The 27,183-nt window shown below is 37.6% G+C and overlaps 1 protein-coding gene across 2 annotated transcripts in view; it reads right to left on the bottom strand.

The window, feature by feature from the left end:
• Positions 1-27,183, bottom strand: part of TBC1D9 (TBC1 domain family member 9) — a 53,867-nt gene that overhangs the window by 6,782 nt on the left and 19,902 nt on the right. The window contains exons 3-16 of one of the 2 annotated variants that reach the window (XM_065062003.1): positions 23,201-23,319; positions 21,333-21,561; positions 20,157-20,418; positions 18,794-19,001; positions 15,852-16,058; positions 14,007-14,177; positions 13,402-13,552; positions 11,680-11,894; positions 10,836-10,953; positions 9,585-9,870; positions 8,692-8,821; positions 5,349-5,447; positions 5,163-5,231; positions 3,794-4,034 (exon numbers count right to left, since the gene is read on the bottom strand). In XM_065062003.1, the coding sequence (XP_064918075.1) occupies positions 3,794-4,034; positions 5,163-5,231; positions 5,349-5,447; positions 8,692-8,821; positions 9,585-9,870; positions 10,836-10,953; positions 11,680-11,894; positions 13,402-13,552; positions 14,007-14,177; positions 15,852-16,058; positions 18,794-19,001; positions 20,157-20,418; positions 21,333-21,561; positions 23,201-23,319 (2,505 nt within the window). Of the gene's footprint in view, positions 1-3,793; positions 4,035-5,162; positions 5,232-5,348; positions 5,448-7,882; positions 8,004-8,691; positions 8,822-9,584; positions 9,871-10,835; positions 10,954-11,679; positions 11,895-13,401; positions 13,553-14,006; positions 14,178-15,851; positions 16,059-18,793; positions 19,002-20,156; positions 20,419-21,332; positions 21,562-23,200; positions 23,320-27,183 lie in introns of those variants that run through there. The other variant, XM_065062004.1, reaches the window with a different exon arrangement.

The following is a 27,183-nucleotide window of genomic DNA, read 5'->3' as shown; positions in this document are numbered from 1 at the left end:
ATGCTCTTCTGGTGAAACTATGCCTTAGGTTATGCACCCAGGTACCATGTGAAGTGCCCCACTACTAAAGGTGACACGAAATAACCAAAGCACAGAATGGGCTGGCAGTTCCACGTCCTCCAGCAACAGCTGGCGATGCAGCAACAGGATTCAGGGCACAGTATATCTGGTGACACATGTAAGCTTGCTCTTCTCCCTGTCCCCAGATGTGAAGAGAACTGAAAAAGTTAAACTGCTCCAGCTTCTTTTAGCTTTTGCCTGAGATGAATCGAGGTGTGCTTTCTAACACCAAGCCCTTCTAATGAGACAACACAATGAGGGACAAATTTACTAGAGATGTCAACTGGAGTCTCTCAGGGACAATGCTCTGGGTCTCCCTAGGGAGAGGTCAGAAAGTTTTACAAAGGGAAGAATAGTCTACTGGCATTGTGCAGGAGCTGCCTGACAGCTGCAGTGGGCTACCCAACGGCTGAGCATTGATGCTGCATTAAACAATAATAATAATTTTTTTAAAAGCAGCTTTAAATTTACTTTTGGTGAGAGAAGAAATTGTGCTTGGAAAAGAGCATGACTACACCCTTTGAATCTTTCTACTTGAAACAGCAACAGTGAAAGCCATCACCTTCACATGGCAAATGATGTCCTCACACATACCTGCTCTTACCCCGCTCGGGACTTGGCCACTGAGCCTCTTTTGTGACTGTTCTCCTGTTAATACTATGCAGGTGTCAAGTCTTTTCTGGGCATAATGTCATATGAGCACGGTTTTCCCCAGTCTTCTTTGAGGCCATTAACAAAGTAATTAAACAGGTTAGAACTTTATTCTGTTAATATAAAACTTAGTAGCAATGTAAAAGCAGTGGTTTTGGTTGCCCCTCTCTTGAACACAGGTGGAGGGGTGCAGAGTGTTAGTACAGCGTTTAGCTCCCTGAAAGGACCAGAATGGTGAGGTTAACGCTCTGCCTTCTGAACATCCTCCTGCACCCTGTGCCTGGACTAAAGCTGTTTTCAGAAAAAACAACTACACACTTGGGTACTCCTTGAGAGACACAGTTTTCATGGTGCCAAATTTTGCATGAGGCTGTGGCAAGCACTGCAGACACCAGCAGTCACTGGAGAGGTGAAAGAGCTGCATGCTCTGAAAAGGGAATATTGCAAAAGCATGATGGGAGGCAGGGGTCCACTTGGAGTCTAGGTGGAAATTTCTCTAGCTTATTGGGATTTTGAGTCACGAACTGACATGCTATAATCCAGTGTGGCATAGGGTGCAGGTGAGCTTCTTCATGGGTAAATATCTCAAACAGTTCATAAAACCAAGGCTGACAACCCTTTCTGAGCAGCACCTTCCTAGAGAAAACTAATGAAGACCACTCCTTTATATGAACTTGCAGTAACATGACACGGAGTACATGAGCAGAAAAAAAATGATAGGTTGTTCCATCTTCACTTAGCTGAGGCACCTGAAGTAGGAGGTTCATGACCTGTTTGCTACAGGAGCTATGAAAAGGAAACAGACAGTCCTGCTTGCAATTGTAGTGCTCTCATATCCCAAGGATTTTGTGGTGATGCAGAAGGGCCACAAGCCCACACTGGGACACAGAACACCCTGTTTTACCTCCTCTTCATGGAGCTCCTAGCGGGTGTCAGTGGCAACAGAAAGGCTTTGAGGGAGCAAATCCTTACGGCTATATGGAATAAGGCCATTGAATGGGAGACTTGGGAAAGGGAAATGCTTCGGTGCCATGGCTGCTTCAAGCATCAACAAGCACCCTCCGAGATGGGCTTCCTCTAGGAAAGACAAACTTGACTAACCAGGGCCAGAGTCCAACACTGCTGTTTGGACAGAGCAAGAAGACAGAGAATAGTGCCCACAGGTCACCTCCAGAATGTCCATCCTCTGACTGTGCTCTCCAGGACAGCCACAAGGAAAAGGTGACAGAGTCCTCTGTTGAGTAGATGCATCTTGCTCCAAAGAAGATATTGCTCAGTTAGGAGGCTTCCCTAGCCAAGGCATGTTGCGTTTGTCAGGCAGACTGAAGCAGCTGATGTTTGTGTAATTTTTAGAAGTCCTGGGGCATGATGAAATATGATCAAACAAACCCCATGTTGTTTTTGTTGACTGTGTTGTCCTTGCTACCATTCATGCACTTCATAAACAAAAAAGAGGTTGGGGCTGGGAAAAAAGGGTTGATTAAAAAAAAAAACACAAAACAACAAAAAAAAAAAAGCTATGCCATACTGAAAAAATGTGGTTTTACAAAATAAGCAGTTTTGATTGTTTAGCACACTGAAGATTTTAGTTCAGTCATGTGGGCTAATAGCCACATTTATGCATTTTATATCAGTTTCTGTTCACAGTCCTCAACACTGTTCCTTCTTCTGATTACTCATTACTGGTTCTAAAAAAATGCTGTCTCAACCAATAACTGCTTGATTGTTATTAAAAGAATCCTGTAAGCAGCAAGAGCAGTTAATCCATGGGTCATGTCTCAAAAGGCCATTGAGTGTTACCTGACAAACAGTCCCTCAAATACAATTCAGAACAGCATCATAGGAAGGAAGCACTGTTTTTTGGTGGTGTGAGTGGGAGGTGTGCAGTCAGGTTTGCTATTTTGCATCTGCGAGAGAATGGGTGTTACCATTGCTGTGGAGAGGTTTTAATGCAAGGCTGTGTTTGGAACCCCAAGGCTTAAAAATACTGTTGTTATACAAAGAGTTGCTTAAAACCAGATTAGGAAACCTTTTCTCTCTCAAAAAGGATAAAAGTGTAAAGCTGCAGGAAACGTCAAGTTGCCATGAAATCACACACGATAGATGGTGAGATGTTGGTCACTTAAAAGGAATAATTACTGCTATACTCAAAAAAGGGGTGGCCACTTCCTGCCTCCCCCTTGCTTCTTTATTGTTCATCTTGGGGCTTGCACATTCCCTTTGTTTTCCAGTAATGACTTTCATATCTTGAAATCTTGTTTCTTCGAGACTTGCATGGGCCATAATCTCAGGTGACTTCCACTTTGTTCTCCCTCTTAGTCTATAGTCTTGGTTACTGATTTCAGAAGTAATACAGGCAGTACCTCTCACTGTGTATACTGTGAGGCCTGATACCTTCCCTTCACACAGTGACACATGTATGTGGGGTGGCAGCAGACTTTTGAAGAGAAGCACTTGTAGTCAGAGGCAAACAAAATTAGCATCCTCACTCTTTCCCTCCCCTGCCCCTTATATGTACATACACATTTCTCAAAAGTCTTCCTGAACAACCAAGGGAACAAACGCTGCCTCTCTCCCCTTTTCAGAGCTGGTAGCACTGACAAAAGGTATACATTCCCAGCTTCCAGGGGAGGTTTAAAGGAGCAGGTGACAAAATGCAGTGTCACCAAAAGGTGACAAAAGACTCTGCCAAAGGAAATACTTGGATTAGAAGTAATCACACCATTAAGCACACAGGTCATTTTTGTGTCAAGAGTCAGCAGTCAGGGAAATAATCATAATGGACAAGTAATTCATGTGTGGTCCTTCTCTCACTGTGATAACCAATTGGCTAATGTAGATGCACATACAGAGATGAGCCCAAACCCCAGAGGGAACCACTGTCACAGGCATGATAAAATGAACTGAACAGTAGCATGAACAGCTCTTAAAACATAGGTGACTTTTGCAAATTGGCATACATCAAGCTCAAACTCATCAGCTGATAGTTAATATAACATCTGTGTTTCTGACAGAGTGGACCCACTTTAGAAATAAACTGTTTTGGCCAGATTATTTTGAGAGTGCTGTGAATTCTCCGTACTTAGCCCAGAGACAAATTCACGGAAGTTGATGAGCAAGTCTCCATTTTCATCAAGAAGCCTGAATAAGCGTGCAGCTAATACATCCGAATGAGTTCCACATGCCCAAGGGAAGAGGAGAGCAAACATCCCCTTGAACTGCTCAAAGTCAATCCGGTACTGCTCCAGATAAGGCAGGCTGGGGTCGTGCCGGTCAACAGCATTGCTGTTTCCTCCCCAGTAGCAACTAGTCAGATGTTCTGCCTGAACAGAAGACAAGTGCTGTGAGATTGTCATCACCTCTGTAAACAACTCATCGCTATTAATGACAAAAAAAATCCAAACAATTAATACACACACACTCTTAAAACAACACCAGACTAGCAGATGTATTTCTATCTACCTACCCCTTGCATTTCTGCAAGAGGTTTATCCTCTAAACTAGTGTAGAAAGGACTACTTTTTCAGTATTACTGAAGTCAGTGACAATTCTGCAGATGATTTCAGTGGAACCTCATTCAAAAATATTCAGAAGTTTAGAGAAAGAGATCTGCATAGTCATCAGACAGGGTGGACTGTCTGGCTAGGTCTCACTGATGCCATGGAAGACTGAAAGAAGGCACTGCAGGATTTTGACAATTTTAAGACCTGACATTACAGATGGGAAATTTAAAGGAAAGAAATTCCTTGTGCTCTACTGAAAGATTTCTGTTATAACAAAACAGAAGAAGAAAGTATCTTCTTTCAAAGCACTGTGCATGAAGATGAACCTAAAGCATTTTAACTGCTCACCTTTAAATTTGTGGATCTAATGATATTGCCACACAATCAACTTAAAAAGACACATCACTTTGTGACACTGAATTTCCATGTAGTAAAGTATACATTAAAGCATTAACTACGGTAAAAATAAGATATTATGATATGGAAGTATTAACTGTCTGAGATAATGGAATAAAAGTATTTCTGTGCTAAATTCCAAAACTTAGGTCAGGTAGTGACAGACATATCTAAGTTTCTAAAGACTGATAAAATATTTCTCTATATACACTTTTTCATTATAATAATTTTCATCTGTATACATTTCTTTTTTTCTATGGACAATTAATTCAGTTATTTATTTCCTGAGCTTTAAAAATCTAATTGGGTAGGATTTTTTTTTTTTGTATATTCAATAATACAGCAACTAATTCAAGTTTGTATTAAGATCATAGAATCATAGAATAGTTTGGGTTGGAAGGGACCTTTAAAGGTCATCTAGTCCAACCCCCGGTAGTATACCTGATTGTAAGTAACTCACAGACTTAACCCAGTCTTTGGAAAATACACAGTTTGGTATCAAATATAAATGTTTGCATTTCCTGCAGGCACATGATCTTCACTTCGCTTTACCTTGAAAAGAGCATACAGCTCCTCCAGCTCATCGATAGTAAAAGAAGTCTCTGTCACAATAGTTCGTACCTTGGAAACATAACATTAACAGTTACGGATTTGAATCTATGTCTCATTGAAAAGATAATTTCATTTCAGAAATTGCCTGACCTTAATCTTTGCAAAGAACATTATTTCAATACTTACCACATTGCGCTTTGTAGTATCTTCAAGGGTTTGGATAACTTTCAGCCTTTGTTTGAATCTCATTTGTTCAATTAAATCTGCTCGGATACTTCCAAATTTCTTAAAAGAGAAAAAGGTGTACAGGATTGTCTGTGTATTAATATTTGGATTACTTAGCTTGCTTTTAATTTATTTAAGAAATTAATGTAATTATGCGATATGCCACAAATGGTACATTTAAAGAATTGCTGTTAAGGCATTAAGGTATTTTTCTAACACATGGCAAAGTTATGAAGGCTTTAAGAATATATCAGTAGTTTATATTTTTCCCAATAACTTATTTTCATTTTATTTTAAAAGTCTTTATCATGTTACAAATCCTCACACTTCAAACCATAATCTCAAGTAGTTGCAAAATTCTTCCTTGGCAAATCTCCATGAACAGATTATTTCATAACTCCTCCTCTGTTACAGAGCAGACATTTAGACTAACCATATTTCTAATAGCTGAGAGAGTAGAGCAGTCCTTACATCCATGAGGATCTGAAACTGAGCATCAAGAACGCAACTTCCATTAGGAAGAAAATGCTCTAAAGTGCCCAAGTCTCATTTCCAGAAGTTTTTTCACAATGCGCCTCAGGAAGCTCCTGGACATGCTACAGAAGCATCGCAGGGGAAAACCTATTAGGAGTAATATTCCTTTATTTCATATATTGGAGAATGCTTCATTCCTAGGATTTCTTTTTGTGAACCGTAAGTTTTTGACCATCAACAAAACACTTGCAACACATACTTAGAAATACATAGATGACCAGTAGGAACAATAATGCCAGACATCAACTATGCCACATATAAAAATAAAGGGGGTGGCAAGATACGCTTTCATATAGGATGGATTTATATTTCCAGTGCAAGTGCATCTACATAAGCAGGTCATAATTTGCTAGCACATTCTTGTGTGATCAAATTAACACTAAAGCTTGCACCTTTATTTTGTACCTTGGCAGTAAAAATATGTTTCATGTACTTGGAATATTCTGCAAATCAAGAAGTCTTCTGAAAAAGTGGAATCTAGATAAACATCCATGAATATCAAGCATCACAGAGGTCACAAAACCTTGAAAAGAGTGGGGTTTTTGTGGCTCTGAGGCCACATCTGTTCCAGTAATTGGGGCTTATTCTCTGCTCTGGAGACCAAATGCAATGGTCTGTTTACATCCATACAATTAAAACTCATGTAGCCTACAGAAAAGAAAGACTGCATCCAATTACCTTCTGGGAATGGTTCCTTGCCCACGTTAACTTTCAAATCATACAAGGAATTGTTGGAAGTGTGCATGGTAATTATTGTAACACCAGACACTATGGCTTCTAAATTAATTGCAAAATTGAATGAAAAGATAATATTTCTTACTAAAAAGTATTTTCAACAAATGAAAAAATTGCTGGCAGACTAAAATGTATTTGTTATTTATATTATCTTATTTCAAGAATGTTTCTCTTTCTAAAGTAGAAAGTCAGTTAAGTATCATCACAGAGCAGGGTACTAATGGCTTAAATATGAAAAATTTCCTCTGTGTCACTTCACCTACCACTAGAGACTGCCCATATACGCATCTGACATGACTACCTAAGATCTGGACAGGATAGAGCGTGATGGTGAGCAGCTCTTCATAAAACAATCCAAATATTGTGCTTTTGCCAGTGCTGCTACTCCACCAAATTCTCAGACTCATTATGCTCTCATGACTAATATCACAGGACAGTCTGCAAGGGACAAGGTTTTCCTCACGCTTTGAGGGTTGGGGTGTGTGTGTTTGAGGGAGGGCAAAGACCTCCAAGAAAAAGCATTTTGATCAGCTGGAGGTCTTTCTACTTTTTTGTAAACACTAATGACTAGAAGATTAAGGATAGATGGTCATCCAACAAGTGCCTTTAACAGTTTAAATTCTAAAAATAGCAACAATATGCTCACTTACTTGATATTTTGGTCTTTGTAGTCACAACAAAGCTAACACAGTGACTTCCCAGCCCTGACTGCACACAACTAATTGAGGAACGTAACAGTCATTGAATAACAGATGAAACGTTTTTTTATGCTGATAGTTTAATAATGTTTTTGTTTGTTTTGTTTTGAGTTTGTTTGGTTTTGTTTTTACTAATAAAACCAAACAACTATAATGCCTCTCCTGAAACTAGTTCTCTCTTTGCAACCAGCTCCTGCTTTCCTCACACTTCCTCACTCCCCATACTATTTGTTTTGCCTAATTAGACTGGAGCACAGTTGGTTATTTATCTAGATCTAGAAGGTTCTACAAGGTTCTGTGCTGCATAAGCCCCAAAAAAAGACAGACTGGCTCTAAAAAGAGTCTGGTTATTAATCCAAAACCAGTTAAGCTGATGCAAGCTCTATCCATGATGAGGAAATGAAAAAATACAAAGGAAACATAATTTCATGTAAACATCCTTCTCTCCATTATAACATTCTGTGAAGAAGAACTACACATCTAACTTGATTCAGTTTGCTATTCAGTGTAGAATATACTAAGTTCTACCTGCTTCCTTCTTAAATGGATTTAATGCAATCAGAGCAAGGAGGTTCTAGGGACTTAGGAAGTGCCTCTGAAACAGCTGTCATGTTGCTGGTACATCTTGAGCTAAAAATACTAATTTACCCTGCATGACAATGGAAGGAAAAAAAAGGAAGTTAAAGAGATTAATTCTTTAAAGTTATTATTTAATTTTTATTAAAAAATAGTATTTCAGTGTAATCATCAGGGACATTTTAATTGAAGGCTTATTTTTAAATTTAAGGACGATGAAACACTTTTTTTTCAGGCTTTGTCCTGTGCTTTACAGACATTAGTTATTTCCAGCTCCTTTCACTCGCAATTTGTTTAGCTTTGGTGATATACAGAAGCTAGTGGCTCATGGTCAAAATCTGTACTTGCTAAAAAAAAAGGCAAAAGAAATTAAGTTCAACTGATAATAAGGCGGTGTTCTGAAATCATATAGATTTCACTGATATTTCAGTTTGGAAAAGCATGTAAAAGCTTAGATGAGAATTAACCTTTTTTGAGTTACAACTTCAACCTTTTGCATGTAAATCACTTTTTTGTTGTGATCTGTTCTCCTTTGATGTTGCAGGTTTCTATACAAAACAGCTCCAATTAAAAGCTTTGGTTAAAAGAAAAATGAAAACTAAACCACTCCCCTGACCCATTTCAGACTGAGACAAGTCTGTATTTGTATTTCTTTAATGTTCTTTCAGTTCCAAGCAAAGCCAAACTACAGAGCATCAAATTCCTCTGTAAAGCAGAACTAGTGTGGGTTGGCAAGTTGCTGTTAAGAAATCCTGTCCCACCTCATAAGAAGATCTGATCAGTCTGAAGATATCCACCTCAGGATAAGGCTCTACATCATCACTGAGCAGCGAGTGAAGATGAGGAATGGGTGGAAGAGTGCTGTCCTTATTAGTTACACTGTCCAAGTATCTGATGGGCAAAAAAAGACAGAATTTAGAAACCCCAAGATTCATTTGTACGATCTCCCTTCTGAGGGTTAACAGAACAAGGATTGCATGTATATGATTAAATGTAAAAATTATCACAGAATCATAGAATAGTTTGGGTTGGAAGGGACCTTTAAAGTCATCTAGTCCAAACCTCCTGCAATGAGCAGGTTGCTCAGCACCCCATCCAGCCTGGCCTTGAATGTCTCCAGGGATGGGGCATCTACCACCCCCCTGGGTAACCTGTTCCAGTGTTTTATAACCCTCATTGTAAAAAAATTCTTCCTAACGACTCAATTTGGTTTGTTTATTAACCTACTTTTTCACTAAAATCTATTAATTCAAAAGCTTAATTCTTCTAAGTTCTGTTTAGTCCATTCTCAAAACAATTTCCCTTGAGACCAATGCTTTTTCTTAGCAGCATTTAAAAGGCAGCAGGCAAAAGGTGAAATAAAACCTCCCATGTAATCAACTAAAATATTAAACCAAAATAAGTTTCTATAACCAGGTTTGGAAAGCTTATTTAAGTGTCATGAAAGAAGAATTTATATATTTTTGTTCATTTAATATTACTTTAAGATAATATGAGAGTACTTTATATGGATGAAAACGGACGGTAAGTATGTAAAAGATTTACATATATTGTACTGGTTTAAATTGAGTATTTTAACATAGTAGAACATAAATCAGGAAAGGAAGCAAAAAGAAAAATAAAATGAAGAAGCTTTATTTTCTGTAATAAATACCTTCCCAAGACTGTCATGGCTTCTCCATCATCTTTACAGTTAAGCAGCTTGTCTACATTAGCATCGAGGACAGCAAGCGCTAATTGAAATATCACCTTGATTCCTTCACAGAAGAAACAATCCACAACCACCACTGCACTTTCAAATGGCATTACACTGAGGAAAAGAGTGAGGAACCAGGACAGGGAAATGGTGGATATTACACCCAAGTCCTGCATGCAGTCATAAAGCTGTGGAACATAGTCACGAGCCAACTCTTCAAAGACACCCTGGTCCACCAATGCTCCTGTTGAAAATAAATAAGTGGGATGTTCATTAATTTGGGAGCAGCCGACCACATCACTATATAGGGGAGAAAAACATACATATCCCTTATATATAATACAAAACCTAAGAATATTCTACATGATGTTTACCAACGTTTTCTCACTTTTAGATAAATTGCAGATTCTATTCCACTACTGAGCTGTACATACAAATTGAACTGTAATAAGGGTTGTAGGCTTTTTTTGTTTGTTTTATTTATATGCTTCATAAAGGCTAACAAAGGGTCCATTTGGTCTAGCACCTACAGAAGCTACATGATGGCCTAGTACTTACCATTATCAACACAATAATACTTATCATCAGCTATTGGAGGAGGCCAGGGTGACTGCAGGTTTGGATTTATTTAAAGAGACCCTTGTGTTACACATATCCATACTATAACACCAGTGTTTTAAGCCGACCAGGAAGAAAAAATTTCTAAGGCTAAATTAGTCCCTCAGGTATTTGTGAGCTAAAGTAAAGAGTTCCCATGACAAACTGAAGAGCTATTCACTTCCATATACACAAGGAAACCGTCATCTGACAACAACAGCTTTCTGATATTGTCACTCTTTCAAATTAGAGATGAACAGGTACAAAGACTTCTACTGCAAATTGCCAAAGCTCCTGTTTCCATCTTACCTTAATTAAATAACTGGATCACCTCAAATTCAAATTTTAGCCTTTCAACTATTTTCTATGCACTTTGGTTAAGCCCACTTCAGAATGTCACTTAATCCTAAGTAAGGGAAAAAACATTAACTGCCACAGTATCCGTTTATAGAATTGCTTCTATGCTCTACAGCAAGTTGTCTTGCCGCAAGCATTCACAGTTGTATACAAGCCACACATACATCTACACATATGCCTGTTTCAAGACAAATAATACCAATTATTTCAGTTAATTATTTTATCGTCATTTTAGAAAATTTCCCCATAACATACCAACAACTCTTGTGTTGTAGTAGTCAGGTAGCATACGTTCACACAGAGCCACCAGCAGCCAGAAAGCTTCCTCCTCTTTTGCATAAAGGAGGAGTACTGAAGTGACAATATTCATAGCCTAAAATAAACAGAAATATAAATTGCTATACCCGCTTGTTCGATATGTAGCACAGTAATTGGGCAGATAAGTGGCTACTATAGTTAAGAAGTTAGATAAATCTCCCCCAGAAACTGAAGCGACCTGAATCACAGGCATAAGAACTCCAAAACCAGGCACCAGTGTTAACTCTACTTGTACAGGGTTGTGATGCACAGTGACAAGATGTCTTCTAGGGTGTTTTTTTTGTTTGTTTTCAGTTTTGTTTTGGATAATTGAATGGCACCATTGGAAAAAAGTAAAGGAGGTGTTGGAGGGTTATTACAACTAATATATTGAACAGTAGATAAAAAATGAAGGGTCAACAATTAAAGTTTTCTGTTTAAAAGGGAGGAATCTTTCTTGAGGGTTCACCTGTCAATTTCTGTTGATGCACTTCAGGACAGGTCTGTGGTCACAATCTGTCCAGTTTCTATATTTATGGGCAGAAAATACGCTTACAGAAAACTATGCACGTCTCAGCATACACTGCTAATACTTCTGTTTGAGCAGGTCCTTATGTCAAATCACTCTGACTTCAGCATTCACTACTGTAATTCTGCAGCATCGAGGCTTCATCTCACAGTGTTAAGCATGTATCAGTGTACTTTACATGGCCAAATACTCAACTGTACATGGCTGAAAAAATAGGAATATAAGGAAAGCACTGGAATTCCAGAAACTGATAGAGTAACAGGGTTCAATTACCTGACAATATCCTATATTTGGATTTCTAAAAGCATAAGCTGTCAAGACTCTCCTTAGAGCAGCAATACCCATCTCATTCTGGAACGCAGGGTGTTCCGGCAGGGAGCGGTGCAGATCCCTCTCTATCTCTTCTGTAGCAAGGTTATACTTCCCCATTGATTTCTCCACTAGGTCCTCGTAATAGCCAGGATGAGTGGCCATTTCATTAATGGCTCCTGGGAGTGGGAGAACAGTATTAAAACCAGAAGAAAAAAGCAAGGTTTAGCAGATACAATTTCCCAACATGAAGATCATCTACTTCTTTCATCTTGAATGTCACCAACAAAAACTTTGAAAGCAAATACAAAAAAAAAGGATAATTCTTGGGTGATTGAGGCATCACCCTTTCTTGTCTTCTCTTCCAGATGCATTTTATAATGAGGTTTAAAAACAAACAAACAAAAAAGAGATGACAAAGCCTGTCTTTCTTTCAGCCAGGATGAAACAGGAGGCACAAAGAACAAACTAACTGTGCTGTCACATGGTATCATGAGCTCTCTCTGCAACTGGCTGTGGGTTTGATTGTCCTAAATAACTCAAAACATGCCTCTGAGAAAGCTACTTGCCCTGAGGAAAGAGTAGATTACGCCTGGTTGCAGAAAGTATGATAGCCAAAAGGAAGAGACAGGAACTCCTGAGCTCTGCTTCTGAAAATGACTCTTGCCATCTAGGGCAGGGCACTTAGCCGCTGCTAGGGGTATTACTGCATGCTCACAGGGTTGCTGTGAGATTTCGCTGCTGACTCCAAAACTTCCCTAGAAGTGAAAATCTCTAATTATATATACACCATGAAAATTGTTCCAAATTAGCTATTAATCCTACGCAGGACAGATTTGTGCATTCCTGTATATATTTTCTGAAAACATTTGTTTAATGCCCAGCAGCAAAGAGATGATGTACAAGATTAAGCACTATTAGGGAAGAAATAGAAAACAAACCAGAAAGGTTATCATATTAAGATCTTGGTGTGCTCATATCCTAAATGGCATGGGTAGCCATGATAACTATCTCAGGAAGGGGCAGAGCTAGACATGGCATACAGTAAGTGAAAAATCATGAAGAAAGCCAGAGGTAGGGACTGATTTCCATATAACTAGTAATAAAACAAACAAAATTCTTCAGCTTTGAAAAAAAAGGCCCAACTGGACAGAGATCTAAAGAATACTTGATGGCACAGAAGATGGGTAGAAATATTTTCTCACAATTTTTCAAATACTGGAGGCACCTAATAAAATAACACAGTAACTCGCTTTTATTATTAAAAAAAAAAAAAAATCTACAGTGGTTCCATGCAACATGCATAAACTTTGGAATTCTTTTCAACAACTCGCTGTGAAGACCAAAAAATTAACTGGATTCAGAAACGATTAAATAAATTGGAAGTAGGCCTGCTGGTGGTTGTTGAACATTTAGAAGCCCCTAGACTGCTGGCTTCTGGTAACAGAGTGTGCATTCTGCTTTTTTACATTATTGCCTAATTATGTGAGCCTGTTTGAGAAAGGGTATTTACTGGTCTAAGTAGAACTCTTGTCTAAACAAGTCTGGCGCCTACCAACAATCACAGCCTTACTGGCTCCAAATATATTTGGATGCTTATTATCTGCACCTTTAAACATCTTTGAAAGCCTTTCTTCCCTCATGCTTTTGTTTATATCCCACAGTCATGTTCAAATGAATACCTACCTGAAAACAGTAGCCAAAGTTCCCCTCTCATGCCTTCTGGAATGCCCTTCAGCACAAGGTCTCTGGTTTTCTCTGTACGATACATACAGACTCCTTGGCCATATTCAGCAAAGTGAATCTTCCAGGCCTGTTCCTTCAAAAACTCCTTAGCCTAAAAGCAAAGAAACGCAGGCATAGAGATGCAGCTTCTCTCTCTAACACTCTGCCCCACTGAAATACTAAGTGCTAAAAAGCCTGTAATATTCTAACTTTGCAAAGGAGTAGGAAATAACTTGGCTACAGTCCAATTATCTCCTTAATGGGCTGCCTCCTCCCATTTCTTAGCTTCTATCCCAGTGGACCTTGCTGTTAAAAGAATATAATTGAAACAGTTGTACTTAAGAGCAGGCATACAACCTCTCCTAGATTTACATCCAACTTTGCTTTTTAATGTAGTGAAGTTGTATTGACAAAAAGCATGCTGAACACTTTATTTCTGTGAAAAATAGTGCCTTTTAACTCTCTGTGGCAGGAAAAAACTCTCCTGGGTCAAAAACATGTATTTTAAAGAAAACATAATTTAAGAGCTTTTTCAGTCAGGTACAGCACCCCAAGGTGTATTTTACCAGCTTGGGGTTGAACTCCTCAGGTGACCTCCGCCGATACATTGTCATTAAAGCTTGAGTTGCTGTTGGAATGCCATTGTCATTGAGATTGAACTGCCGCTCTCCCTCCGACTCAGAGCTGAGGCTTTTATGAGGGCTGGCAGAAATTATACTACTTGATCTTGTAAACACCTGTGGAAAGCAGTCACAAGCAATACAGACATGGGGCTGAGTCAGAGTCTTGACTTTTTACTTCATTTTATTTCAAAATTTATACAAGCTAACAGCTGATACAAACTGAGTGAATTAAATCACCCAGGTACATTCACAAAGTGAGTATGTGACAGCAGAAATTAAATTAATATAGAATAATGAAACTGTTTCCAGTTTTTCACTCCCCTGCCCAGGAAAAGTAATCAATCCTATAATTAGAAGTGCTAAGGTAGTGTTAACTTTAAACAGCCCTGGGCAATTAAACCAGCTCACTTGGTCTCCTGTTAACATCCTTGACTTTCCAGAACGTAAGATTTCTATACGACATATATTTACATGTGTGCGTGTACACATACACACCACCCTTGCTTATATATCTAGATATTTTTAGGCAGACCTACAGAAAATAAATTATTTTGTTCTACAGAAAATTCAACATAGTCAGATTGTGATTTGGAAGAAAAATATTTTGAAGAAAAAAGATTTTCTGACTTCTCAAACAGCTTCGAAAATGTATCATTGTAAGATCTCATACAACAATTCACACCAAATCCTGAAACTGAAATTAGTAGTCATGCACGTCTACATTTGTAGTCATATTACCACATGTAAAAATAATGCTTACAATTATTAATTTGCTCTTATCATTCAGTAGGTAAAATAAGTATACCCATTTAGGGCAAAAGGCAAGACTAAGTTTCAGCATTATACCTTTATGCATATGTGCTCTAGCATACAACTACAACAACATATTGATTATACATCAACCATCAAAGTAAAAAACCTGACTTTTAAGATTTACATGTGAAACAGGGTAGGACTACTCAGCATAATACTAAGCTATGGCTTAGTACAGACCTGGAATGCGAGATCTGCCTACATAAAACCAAAATTACACATCACAAAAGCCTTTTCTACTTTGAGATCTGAACTGCTAAACTGATCTGATGAGGTTGTGATATGAAGCACCTAAATTTCACACATAAAACCTAGGAATTCAGCAGAAGCCTTGATATTCAAGGTGCTGGAGAAAACTTTATCTAATCATATCTTTTAAGAACCATTTACTTTGTGTAGGTAAATAGGAAGGCAGTCAGAATAGGGCTATTTAATGTCTAGGGCAGGAGAATTTTTTGTTGGTTCAAATGTTCCAAAGTTCACTAGTTCACATGCAAACTTGCTCAGCTCAGACATCTTTTCTGAAGAATCAAAGGATCAGATTTAGCAGTTAGTCTTGAATAAGAAGTGTTTCATATTAACTAATAATTGCTTCAAATTATTAAAATTTCACAATTATATTTTGACTTGGACAAGTCATAGATATTAAACAGTACTATTCAATTAACCAGTTAGTTAACTATGACATTTTCCAACAAAATACACTGTAATTTCAGCATGTGGTAGCATGAGTTAAGAATAGCTCTTCCACAGCAGTGGTGTTTTCTCTTTTTCTTAACATGAAAAAAAAAAATCCTAAGCACAACATTTAACTATTCAGCTTAAGAAAGCTAAAGAAATTAATACAAAAGAGGTAACATTTCTGTGTACAAAGGTTTAGCTTTACAAAAACTAAAAGGTTTTTCCTGGCTTCCCTCTTCCCCCACCAGTTAAAATCCTCTTCTTTGAATAAACCTTTCACATTCCTCCACATACCTCATCATCTGAGCTGATACAGCTTCCAGAAATATTTTTTTCCAGGTATATTCTTGAAGTGGTTTGTTGCAGAAAGTCCGAGATCCTCTGTACAAGAAAGTCTCTATCTTTCAAGTTGGCAAAGAGGAATGTCATTCTGTTTTTCGTGCTGATGGATAATGGGCTAGGCAACACACTGGAGCTGTCTGCCTTTTCCACTATTGTCACCTGGGGAGAAAGAGTAGCTACAGCTTAATATCTTTAATTATTGAAGTTGCTTGGCCTAAGAAACCATTCTAGTACAATAAACCCCTGTCCTTCTTCCCTTATACTGAATCACCATGAACATCCCTCTGCTGGAAACCAGGATTTGGATACACGGACTTAAAGTCTGAAAGATGATTTCAGTACACTCCCTCAAACATCTGGCTTCATTACACTCTCCAGCTAAACTCCTTTGCGCTGCTTAGTTTATTTTCCTCAAGTTTTATTTTAGAAGAATCAGTACAACAGAACTTCTTCTGTGGGATGCAGATCTATGGGCTTTTTTGCAAGACCTCTGAATCCTACTTCCTGTTCCCCAACACCAGCATGGGCTCAATCAGAGACTTTTCCTTACTTTTTATTGCCAACATATCAGAATAAGCCATTTTTTTTTTTATAACACTCTTGTTCTACTATGTTATAGCCACATACTAACAACTGTTACTGCCATTTTATTTTCACAGTACACAGAAAGCTGCAACCAAGGGAAACTAACCCCATGGCTTTCCTTACACAGGTAAACACCTGATCCTGTGACACGGAGATTTGTTTGGACTTTGATAGTGAAATAGTCACTCACCTAACTGAACTCCAACCTGTAAGCAGTACTCACACCACAGTCTACTGAGTACAGGGCACTGGTTCCCTGAGCTTTTGGTCAAGCATGTTAACGCAAAGAAATCTCAGGCGTAAGTCATACACTGTAGATTAATTACATAATATAACAGCCACGTGTTCTAAGCACTACCAATTATTAGTCTGGAAAACAAATAAACTAATCAATTAACTTTGTGCAGTGCACACATTGAACAAAACGCAAAGCATAATTGCACGTACTTTTAACCACTGCTTTTATGACTTCAAACAATTTTCTAGGTAATGAAAACTGTCTTACTGCCTCCAGAATAGAAAAAGACACTTTTTTTTTTTTTAAATAGAGAACAATGCTAAGATACTAGTGTTACAATATTAATATTTCTCTAGCTAAATGTCTAAGAGAACCACTTTTCAAACATTTTCTTCAAAGATGTATTTAAACACTGCAATGTACAACTCAGGCGCTAAATCACTTCTCTATGCTTCCAACTTCCTTTTATTTTTCTGTTAACTACAAATCTATTAGCTCTTCATTAACTGTAAGGAGCTTCACTAACAGCATACTCAAATTAGCTAAAAAGTGTTTTCATGTTATTTTTCTGTACCACTTAAAAACTGTGTGAGTGTAACCAGCACAAAAGAAAGACACAACAGAAAGGCACAAAAGTTCTAGTGGTATAGGACAGACATTATAGCAAGCATGCTCTGCCACAATGAGAAGCAATATACACTGATTTCCTATGCAGGCAGAGGCGCACATATATCTGAAGTGCCAGTCTTGGAGACTGCACCTCCTGGGTGCAGTGACCAGCACAGTCAGCCACTGAAAATCATCTTTTCCAATCACCAGTTCTGAATCAATGCTTTGTTATTGCCTCTCTGTCAGAACATCTCCACGATATCACAGAATACCGGAATCAGGTTAAGCTGTGAGCCAAATTTTTAATTAAACAGAAAGCTTCCCTTTAATTATTAAGAGTACCGATCAGTCATTCTGAGGGCTGGTGCTACATAGCATGTTACTGTTCTCCTCTTCTCCTTGCTGGTGCCAAGACTTTACCTGTTCACACAAAATAACTTATTCCTTCAACTATTTCTTTCTTTTAAAGCTTTAGAGGTGCTTTGAATCCCATGCTGCTGCAGCTGTGGTTATCAAAAGCAGCTGCTGAATTTGCATCCAGAAAAAGAGGTCCTCTTAAAGCAGACTCTGTTCTCCTCCACCACTACACCTGGAGGACTGTTGTTCTCTTGGAGTTCCAGACAAACAGTGCAACCACAATCGAATATCTCTTCTCAAATAGCCAAAGTCATTGCAACACACCATGGAAAAGCTGTACTTCAAGGTTTCCAAACAAACATTATTTGCTTTTACTCTTAAAGATTGGTGGGGTAAAATAGTACCTTGAAATGGTTCTTCAGACAAGGCAAACTGGTTACATCAGCTTTGCTACTATTTCCAAGACTTTACACATTTTTCCATCAACCCACAAATTGAGTCAATCGTAAAAAAACCTCCACAACATAATATTTTCATTACATCAAACTTAAATTCTTTTTACTGAGCATCTGCTTTAAGCAACCAGCATTAAAAAGGAACCACACAAACTTGTAAAATGTTGACAAATATATTCCATATACAGAATTAAATGACTGCAAGTCTGTGTGAGGAGACAATTAAAATCTTTATGGTTATGAATCTGTTTACCTCTGACAAAAGCAAACCTTATCTGACAGATTCTTTAATAGAAGTTCCACTCATCAATCTAGGAAGTTTTACTGTCTGTCTCTCCCTGTGAGGTACAAAAAAATGTACCATGGGGCTGTAAATTAGAATATAAGTTATGGAAGAGGAAGGACTCACAAAGGTTGTAAAGAGTGACAGGGAAAACTATCTGTGAATTTTAGTAGTAGGAACTTAGAACTATAATACATAGTCATTAAATATTACTTAGAACACATCAGAATATAGTATGATCACAAGAGATTAAATGGACGAAAAGAGGTTTTTTTCGATAATGAAAAACCTTAAAAGCTAAGATTCAATTTCCAATAGGATATTGCTTTATTATTTGCCCTACCAATTTACATGTACAAGTATTTACCTCTCGAAGAGGGATAATAAGGCTGCACAAGTTCTCTTCTTTACTAGTAAAGCATATGTAGTTTGTAGAAACAAACATCTGACCCAAAATATGCATTTTGTTGAATGGAGTCCACAGAGTACAGTCGGTGTGTCCATCTAATTTCTCATCCTTGGGCAGTCGGAACAACGCACGGTATCTCTCACTCTTTGCTCTGGCATCGAGATCCCTAAAGGAAAGAAAAAAGAGTAACCCGCAGATAAATGTTTCTTATTTAAGAAATACATAACTTCAAGATACATGTTATACAAATCATTGCAGGTTACCTGCAACATACAACTCAGTTAAGTACTGAGTGTACAGCGAAACAGTGGAAATATTTTGCATATAGAGGATGAATAGTCTTAGCCTGTAAGATTCTAAAACTACAAGAAAAAAAACCAAAACACTGCTACAAATGACTTAGATACATTGTCCCCTCTGAGAAGTCAGGACCAGATTGGATGATCTTTTCACATTCAGCCCTACTTTCTAAAATATCTAGAGAGTCCATTTATTATTAAATAACATATGAGCTCATAAGATAATAGACCAAAAATGCTTTTTTTTAATGCTTATTTATTAACATGATGGAATTCTTACAAACTAGAGTTTGTTAATAATTTCAAGACAGCCTTGATAACACATTCAGTGCAAAATGCTGAATAGTTAGAAAGACAAACATAAATGATATAATGTATGCCAGATGTCACTAAGTAATGCAAAATAGAAACAAGCACTGGCTACAACTCTGTATGGTTAATTAACATCACATATAAAATAATGAAAAAATAAACACGAAATTATCAAATTGCAGTACAATATTTATACAAGAAGCATAAGTATCTTCCACCCTACTTTTCATCCCTCAGAATTTTATGTCATTTTTTAATCTCTGCTACCTAAAATAAGTTCTAGACAGAATTCATCATCTATAGCAATTTTTCAGTTCCAGTTATAGGACCAAGTATGAATGTCAGGCAAATTTCTTAACACTGAAATTGCTTTATTACATTTCCCTGGTAATATAAAAGGGCCTTACAACAGATACCTAACACAGCCCGTGTCAAGAGATACGTTGAAGAGCTTCTGAACAAAAGAGAACTTGACTCAAATATGTTTCTTATGTTTTTGCAAAATGTTCATATTCACGTTTTCCCTTTCCTGTTTCAAAAGGAGACCATGTAATTATATCCAAATAATTATTCACATTTTGCCACTGCTGCAATCAATCATTCCTTTTGGAATAGCACTAAATGGCAGCAACATTAGAAAACTTCTGGACAAAATGCTGCAAGTAGAAAGCCTGAGGAGAAACAAATGACTGAGAGCCAGTGCTACCTACCGTTTCAGTGCAGATACTTTTTTTGGGGATTTCTTTTTCAGTTTGGGTAATGACCTGTCTTGTTCAAATCCTTCATTATCCAAAAGCTGCCGCATAGCTATATTGGCAAGCTGTTCCATTAGTTTAAATGTCTCACTGATATTAAGGAATACTGAGAAGAAATGTTCACTTGACCTTGTGCTCACTTTGATCATGTCAGGAAAGAGCAGTGTAGCATTCTTCTCAAGTTGAGTGATATCAACCCAGCGAATAACTAACTTTGCTGAACAGAAACAAACAGAAAAAAAAGATTCAGTACAAAAAAAATTAGCACATTCAAAAGCATTTACCTTCTTCTTCCTATAAAATGTATTCAGCAGAAAATTTACTGAATCTTGAAAAGTTGGGAGGGTAGCATAAATAAACCAAACTTGTACAAACAAATTATGATCACCTGACAAACAAGCAGGTAAAAGAGTTTAAATATGATTTATTTCTGTACAGAACATCACATGTAAGTGTTACAAAGCTAGGTAGGCTAACATAATTTATCACTGTCACAGCACTTGCTCAAGAGTCTGATGTCCCCTTTTCCTGTGGAAGCAAAGAAAGAGACTGAACACACCAGACATGCGTTAATTATACATTAAAAAGTTTTCTTCCAATACTGCTACAGGTATTATCCTTAAAACACAGACTAAATCTACATTCATTAAAAAAAAAAAAATAAAAATCATCCAGTCATTCACTAGTGTATGTCTACACAGCTAAACAGAAAGACCGGGAAATGATCCATTGCCCATAACCAGCTACTGCAGATGCAATTACATTCACACTGCTTAGAATTAACACCCATTAGAGCAAACTGGTTGCATCCACACTATGTAGGTCTTGATCCTGCGTCTCATCCAAGACTGATATGATCGCATTCCTATTCCATTTTGGGCACAGTCCCTGCAGTGAACCATGCCTCTAAATGACACCCAGGTACTGTTTTACAGAGAACTACTTTGAAAAATACAAAACAAACAAGGGAGTGAGTGCACAGTTAAGAAGCATGATAATTGCTCCCTGCTCCTCTTCCCTTGAGCAGTGTCTTCGCACCCCCAGCAGTTCAGCAGGTGAAGAGTAATAAACTACAGAAGATTTCCTAACAATTCTGAGATGCACAGACCACCATTCCACTGCAAAACATACCTTCCCTGCCCATGAGGAAAGAATAAAAGCAAAGGTGATTAATGCTGAGATACACCCAGCCCTGACGGGGAACCTTCCCCTTCCAGTAACTGCAGGAGTAATAGTTCACTAATTTCTCTTCTTCCGGCATCCCAAAGAGCTTATGAAACTTCACTATGGCTTCCTTAAATTTTTCTGTATCATCATCCTCCTTGATGCCATTGATTTTGTTGTATTCAGCGATGATGCCCTAGTAGGGAGTGAAAGAAGTAGACAGCATGTTAGTTGACATGGGGTATCAGATCCCGACCACCATTGCTGTCTGGGCCAGAGGCTACGACAGTTACTGCAATGTCAAGAAACTATTTTGCTTATCCCTTATTCCTCTGCTCATTCTTTTACTTTTACAGTCATTTACTTTATTCAAGGCTGTCTTTCTGATGACCTTGCTCCCTATCATGCCTATGCCAATAGTAACCAAACACCAACCACTTGCCAGTACCCTGTTTTAAAATTAACCAGCCTATCTCAAATACTCCTAGCAACTCTGTAAAGCATCTATTACTTGCAAAACTTTCTACTTCCATATGCTCCCTGAAGAGACAGGGATAGGATTTCACCAGAAAATTTTATTCTAATAAAAAAGGAAAAAGTCAGAGGAAAAAAGGATTTGTTATTTATTAAGGAAAATTTCAAACAACTTTTATGACCCCTCCTAGTGGACCTTGAGCAGAACAGAAGAGCAAAAGAATACTTTCTATTAGATCAACTGGCAGGATGGAAAAATCATTCATTCTTTTAGGTGCAGAAGACCTTCATCAAATTTGAAGTGGCAACAGTCTGGTGAAAAGCTGCTTTTTGATACCTCAAAGACTACAGTTGCTTCTGTTCTACACTGAAGTTCCGGTCCACTCACTTATCTTCATGGTCTCTTTCACAAATCTGCTCTATTCCCTTCTATTTTCAAGTTATAAAAAGGAGAGTTACTTCTTGCCTTCAAATTGCTCCATTTACATGGAAAGCAGAGTATAAAACAGCAAACCATCATTCACATTTAATATATGTCTAAGTCTAAAAACTAACAGTTTCCTTAAAGGATTATATCTCACAAGACAGATGTCTTCTCACAGAAGGTGTTTCCATGATAATCTATAGCCCTCATATCTGATCCACTAGTAAAACACAAACAGATAGGGGATTCCTAAGACACTCAACTTACTACATGAAATATGAAAAGGAATGAGACAAAGCCAATGTTTAGAATACACATCAAGTACAGTCATTTTGGTTACAATCAATCTTTTATCAAAGTATTTATTTTTAGATCATTCTTTGTGTGAATGAAGTACTTTTTACCAATGTAGCTACTATCTCTCCTATGAGGAGAAAAAAAACTCTGGTAAAACAAACAAACCAATCAACAAACAAGCAAAACCCAAACCCAACCAACTAGCAACCCCTAACACCCACACGAAGTGTAAACTCCAACACTATGGGATTTAACCACTCAAAAGAGCGTAAGGAGACATTATACAGGGAGTGCATGAAAAAAAAAATATCAAAAAAATCAAAATTTTGCACTAAAACAGCAGCTAGAAAGAAAACTGTTAAAGTTTAAGAAAAGCAACAGTGCAACTAATTTTAGAACATTTAATATATGAAGCTGTACCTATACATCCATTTATATTTTAACCATACTGCTGTAGTTATGTCTGCCAATCCCAGTTTCCCTAACTTTAACACACATGTTGCTGCTTAGAATCTGGTTTCCTTTCAAAAGGTGAAGCAGCCTGAGAACTACTAGGTGAAATTTGTCTAGCATTCATATCACTTTTTCTTCCACAGTCACATTTATCATTAAGAACGTTTATAACGATATACTTAACTACCTGTATTTTTCCTCTGACAAATGTATTTATGTCATTCTCATTTTCAAAGATTGAAAGAGTTTGCAACAAATTCTGTTCAAGCCATTCCCAGTGTTCAGTGATCTCCTTCCTTGAGCAACCTGTATATAAAAAAAGACCCCCAAAAGTCACAAACAAATAATTCACCAATGTCAATGTCCTCTTAATCATAAAAGACTCTAACAAAATTCACCAGTAACTGGAGATGCAAATATTTCACCAGATATTGTGTCCCTGGAAATTCCATATTTTTTTCCCATTGTCTATAATTTCATAATAAATAGGTAGCAATCTTTAAGTAGCTACTTGTGTCAGTATCATGAGCAAAACCCCCTTGCATTTAGAATTCTAACCACAATAATGACACTGAGCTGCCCAATGTCACATTAAAGAGTTAGCAAAGGTATTACCTGCATCTGTTAGGAACTGACAAAAAACCCCAACAGTTGTATATTCTACCATTGGTACATAGTTCTTCGTCAAATATAAATTATGAAACAGTGATAAAATTGCAAAAGTTGAAAAGGATAATTTTCCTGACAAGTCTACTACAATGTCTCTCCATCAAAAGAACGATGCTGAAAGACTCTAAGAAAGTTGTATCTTTTTTTTGAGGGGGGCAGGGTTGTCAGAGGTGGTTTACTTTTAATGATGAAAGAATAAACAAAATTTCAGTGACCCAGGTTTGCTTAGGAGACCAAAAGGGGTCAAGTGAGGTATCTTTGATACTGAGGAATCAGAATACATGTAGTCTGTAAAGCAGTAGAGAACCAGGATGAAAAATCTTGTATGAACTGGAGTTTATATATGCATTTTTTTGTTTCTATTTGAATTGAGATGGATTGTAATAAATGTCATTTTAATTTTGATGCCCTGTTCTCAATATCTTGCAGAATAAAGTTGTTGGCACTCTTCAGGGCCTCTGTGCCCATCCTGAAAGAAGAAAAAATCCAAGCACTCACAAAAAACTGTTCCTGCCCAAAATGATTTTGAGGTAATTATGTCAAAACTGTGACTTTTAGATAAGTATTTTCAGAAAACAAACACGGCATTTTCACATAGGAACATCTGTACCTGAAACCTGATTAGAAGTATCTCAATCCAGGTAGGAAATAGCATCAATAGTAAGTAATCTTTTGGTTCAAATCACAGATTTAGTTAATTTTACTCAGAACTAGCTAGTAAATGTATCTACCTGCAAATGCATACAGAACCCAACAAAGCAAAGCTGCTCATGTGAAGCAGCCATTAGAAAAGAGGTTAAATTACAACAAGCTGTTGCTAATAAGGTCTTCAGCTTCACTATAGGCACAAACTGTCACGTGTCTGTACATAAGCGTTTCCACGGTTTGTAGAAGAACTCAATGCAACCATCTGGAATACACACCAAACAATTGCTTTCCTTGTTGTTCAGCAACAAATGATGGGGAAAAAAAATATTCTTTCTACACAATACAATGAGAGTTTTACACAACCCCAATGAAAGCAACAGAATGCAACATTCTGTGCGACTTCCAGGGGAATTTCACAATTCTGTTTGTGCGGATATATAAATCATGTTGCAGAATAGCCTGCATACATAACCAATAGTTGAGAACCACAAGTGATCACCACTGCTATTTCTCCTTAAAACTACTGGATGCAACCAGACCTTTCTGGAACTCAGGAGGTGGTCTGAAGACCAATTTATTTCTTCTTGGTTTTTACACTGTTGTAAAAAGCAACGATGAAATATGTGAGCTATGTATATAAAACTACACTGTCATCAGAACAATGGCTCAACTCTTGAAGAGCAGTGACAAGCAGTGCAGACAAACTATAATAATGAACTATTTCTTAAAGCTATTTCTTGCTTGTGGTTCATAATTTATTTTTAATCGTTTGTCATGAAACAGCTTTGGTTGATTATCATCAATCTGGAACATCCCATCTCATTGTTTCCATTGCTTTGTGTCTCCACTGTCTCACTGTTTACTCTCCCAGACAGTCTCATCTACAGCAGATCATGTAATCAGGCCAAAACCCACACTCCAGTTCTCATCAGTTTATCATCACAGTCTAGATTTTTCACTTTGCTTTGTTCACTCAAAATTAAGAAACATGTTTGCAGAGATGTTTTAAACTACAGGTCTATTTTAACTCTGCTACTAGCAAGTCTTTGACTACCTTAGTGTATTAGAAGCATTTACCATTTTGCCACTATTGGCCTTTTAGGTAAATTAAGCAATGTAACTCCCAGGGAAGGGAAAGAACATTTACCAGTGAAACCATTCGATTTTGGAACACAGAGCTCTCAAGACTAGCAGGAAATAAAAGGAAAAATAGCTACAATGCATACAGTAGGCTGCTAATCACTCCTTCTCCTCCTATAAATGGTGTGCTCCATGGCCAAAATGGTGTGATGCTGGCCAGCAACCCTGGTAGACTGAGCTATTCTCAGTCTTCAGGGAGGAAACTGATCAACAGACATCAGAGAACTAAGGGCATTCTAGACCAGAAGAGCTGGAGGAAGGATGCATGGTGCTGGAGAGAGGATGAGAAGGGGCAATCGCCTGGCAGGTTGGGATGGAGTAACAGCATAAGTGACATGGGATCTTCTGGGTGTCAGGTTAGGTTTCTAGCATCTGGTTTGGTTTGTCTAAGGTAAGAGCTGAAAGTACAGAGGAAATGCGAGAGAGTTCAGGACTGAGAAGAAAATTTACAAATCATACAAATATGCTTTCAAACACACTCAGAAGTATAACATCAGCATTACTTCAGTCAGTGACTGAGGAATAGGAATGACTTATCAGACAGCTGATGAGGCTGTCATGTCCAGTCTTCTCTCCCAAGTAGATACCCACCCAGGGTGCTTATTAGTCAACCTGAACTGTAGGAGACACTGTAACACTTAAGGGAACCTAAAATTGCTCTTACCAATAAGGGCAGATTCCGGAGTGAAGTGGCAAAACCCTCAATTTGTGCAGAGAGCGGGAAGAAAATAGTTACAGTTGGTAAGCTCAACAGCACTCTAACTAAAACCTGTAGCTTTGTCAACCAAAGCACATGGGCTTTTCTGAAAACACAGAAAAGTGTGCTTTTTCCACAGCATCTAATAAGATTTCAAGATTGGTGCTTTAAAATAATCCATAATTTATTTTTTTTCCCATGTGAAATACACATTTAGAAACTTCTATGGAAATACATAAAACTAGTGCTAGCACCAAAAAAATTACAGCAATGATTCTATATCTGAAAAACACACATAGTAAGACTAACTGATTTTATAGGTGAGGAAGGATCTAAAAAAAGTTGTTCATTTCCAGACAAAGTTTACATTTACCATTGTTTTTCCCCCCTAACTTAAGCACTCGCAGATTGGGGGCAACACTGACATGGGACACAGAAAGGTTATTAAAATATGCAAGGCTGATAACATACAACATTTTGGATTTCTAGACCATTACAAAATTAACACACTTAAAACTGTTTTTGAAAAGTTACCAGTAACATCTTTTCAGTATAGTTCAATAGACATAACTATAACCTGTGACGCATTCAGCACAACACTGCACTGGAAAAAAGTGCTGTTAACAAGCCTCCTTAACCGAGCTAAAAAGCCTCAAATCTACCAGCTAACATTCTCATACAGCCCAAGTCAGTAGAGTTAATACCTAAGAAACTCCACATTCAAAATGAATTATAACAAAACTGGGGTCTAAACGTAACTTAAATAATCATTTTAGAGCAAACAAAACACCCTGGATTATTTTTTTACCCTTGAACAGTCTTGTACAGAACAAGACCAAATGTCAAGCAGCATGAATGAACCAGGAAATGATCACATTTGTTCCAGTCATTCTGTGTAGCTACTTTCTGAAGATGGAGATTATTGCTTTATGGAAGGCAGAGGAGAATATGGCAAATTTCTGTAAAAATAAGGAGATTACAAGTACCAAATAACGAGCGACCCACCCCTAGGGAAC

This window comes from Columba livia, chromosome 4, assembly GCF_036013475.1.
Source record: "Columba livia isolate bColLiv1 breed racing homer chromosome 4, bColLiv1.pat.W.v2, whole genome shotgun sequence".
NCBI lineage: Eukaryota > Metazoa > Chordata > Aves > Columbiformes > Columbidae > Columba > Columba livia.
This window is presented reverse-complemented; position numbering and strand designations above follow the sequence as displayed.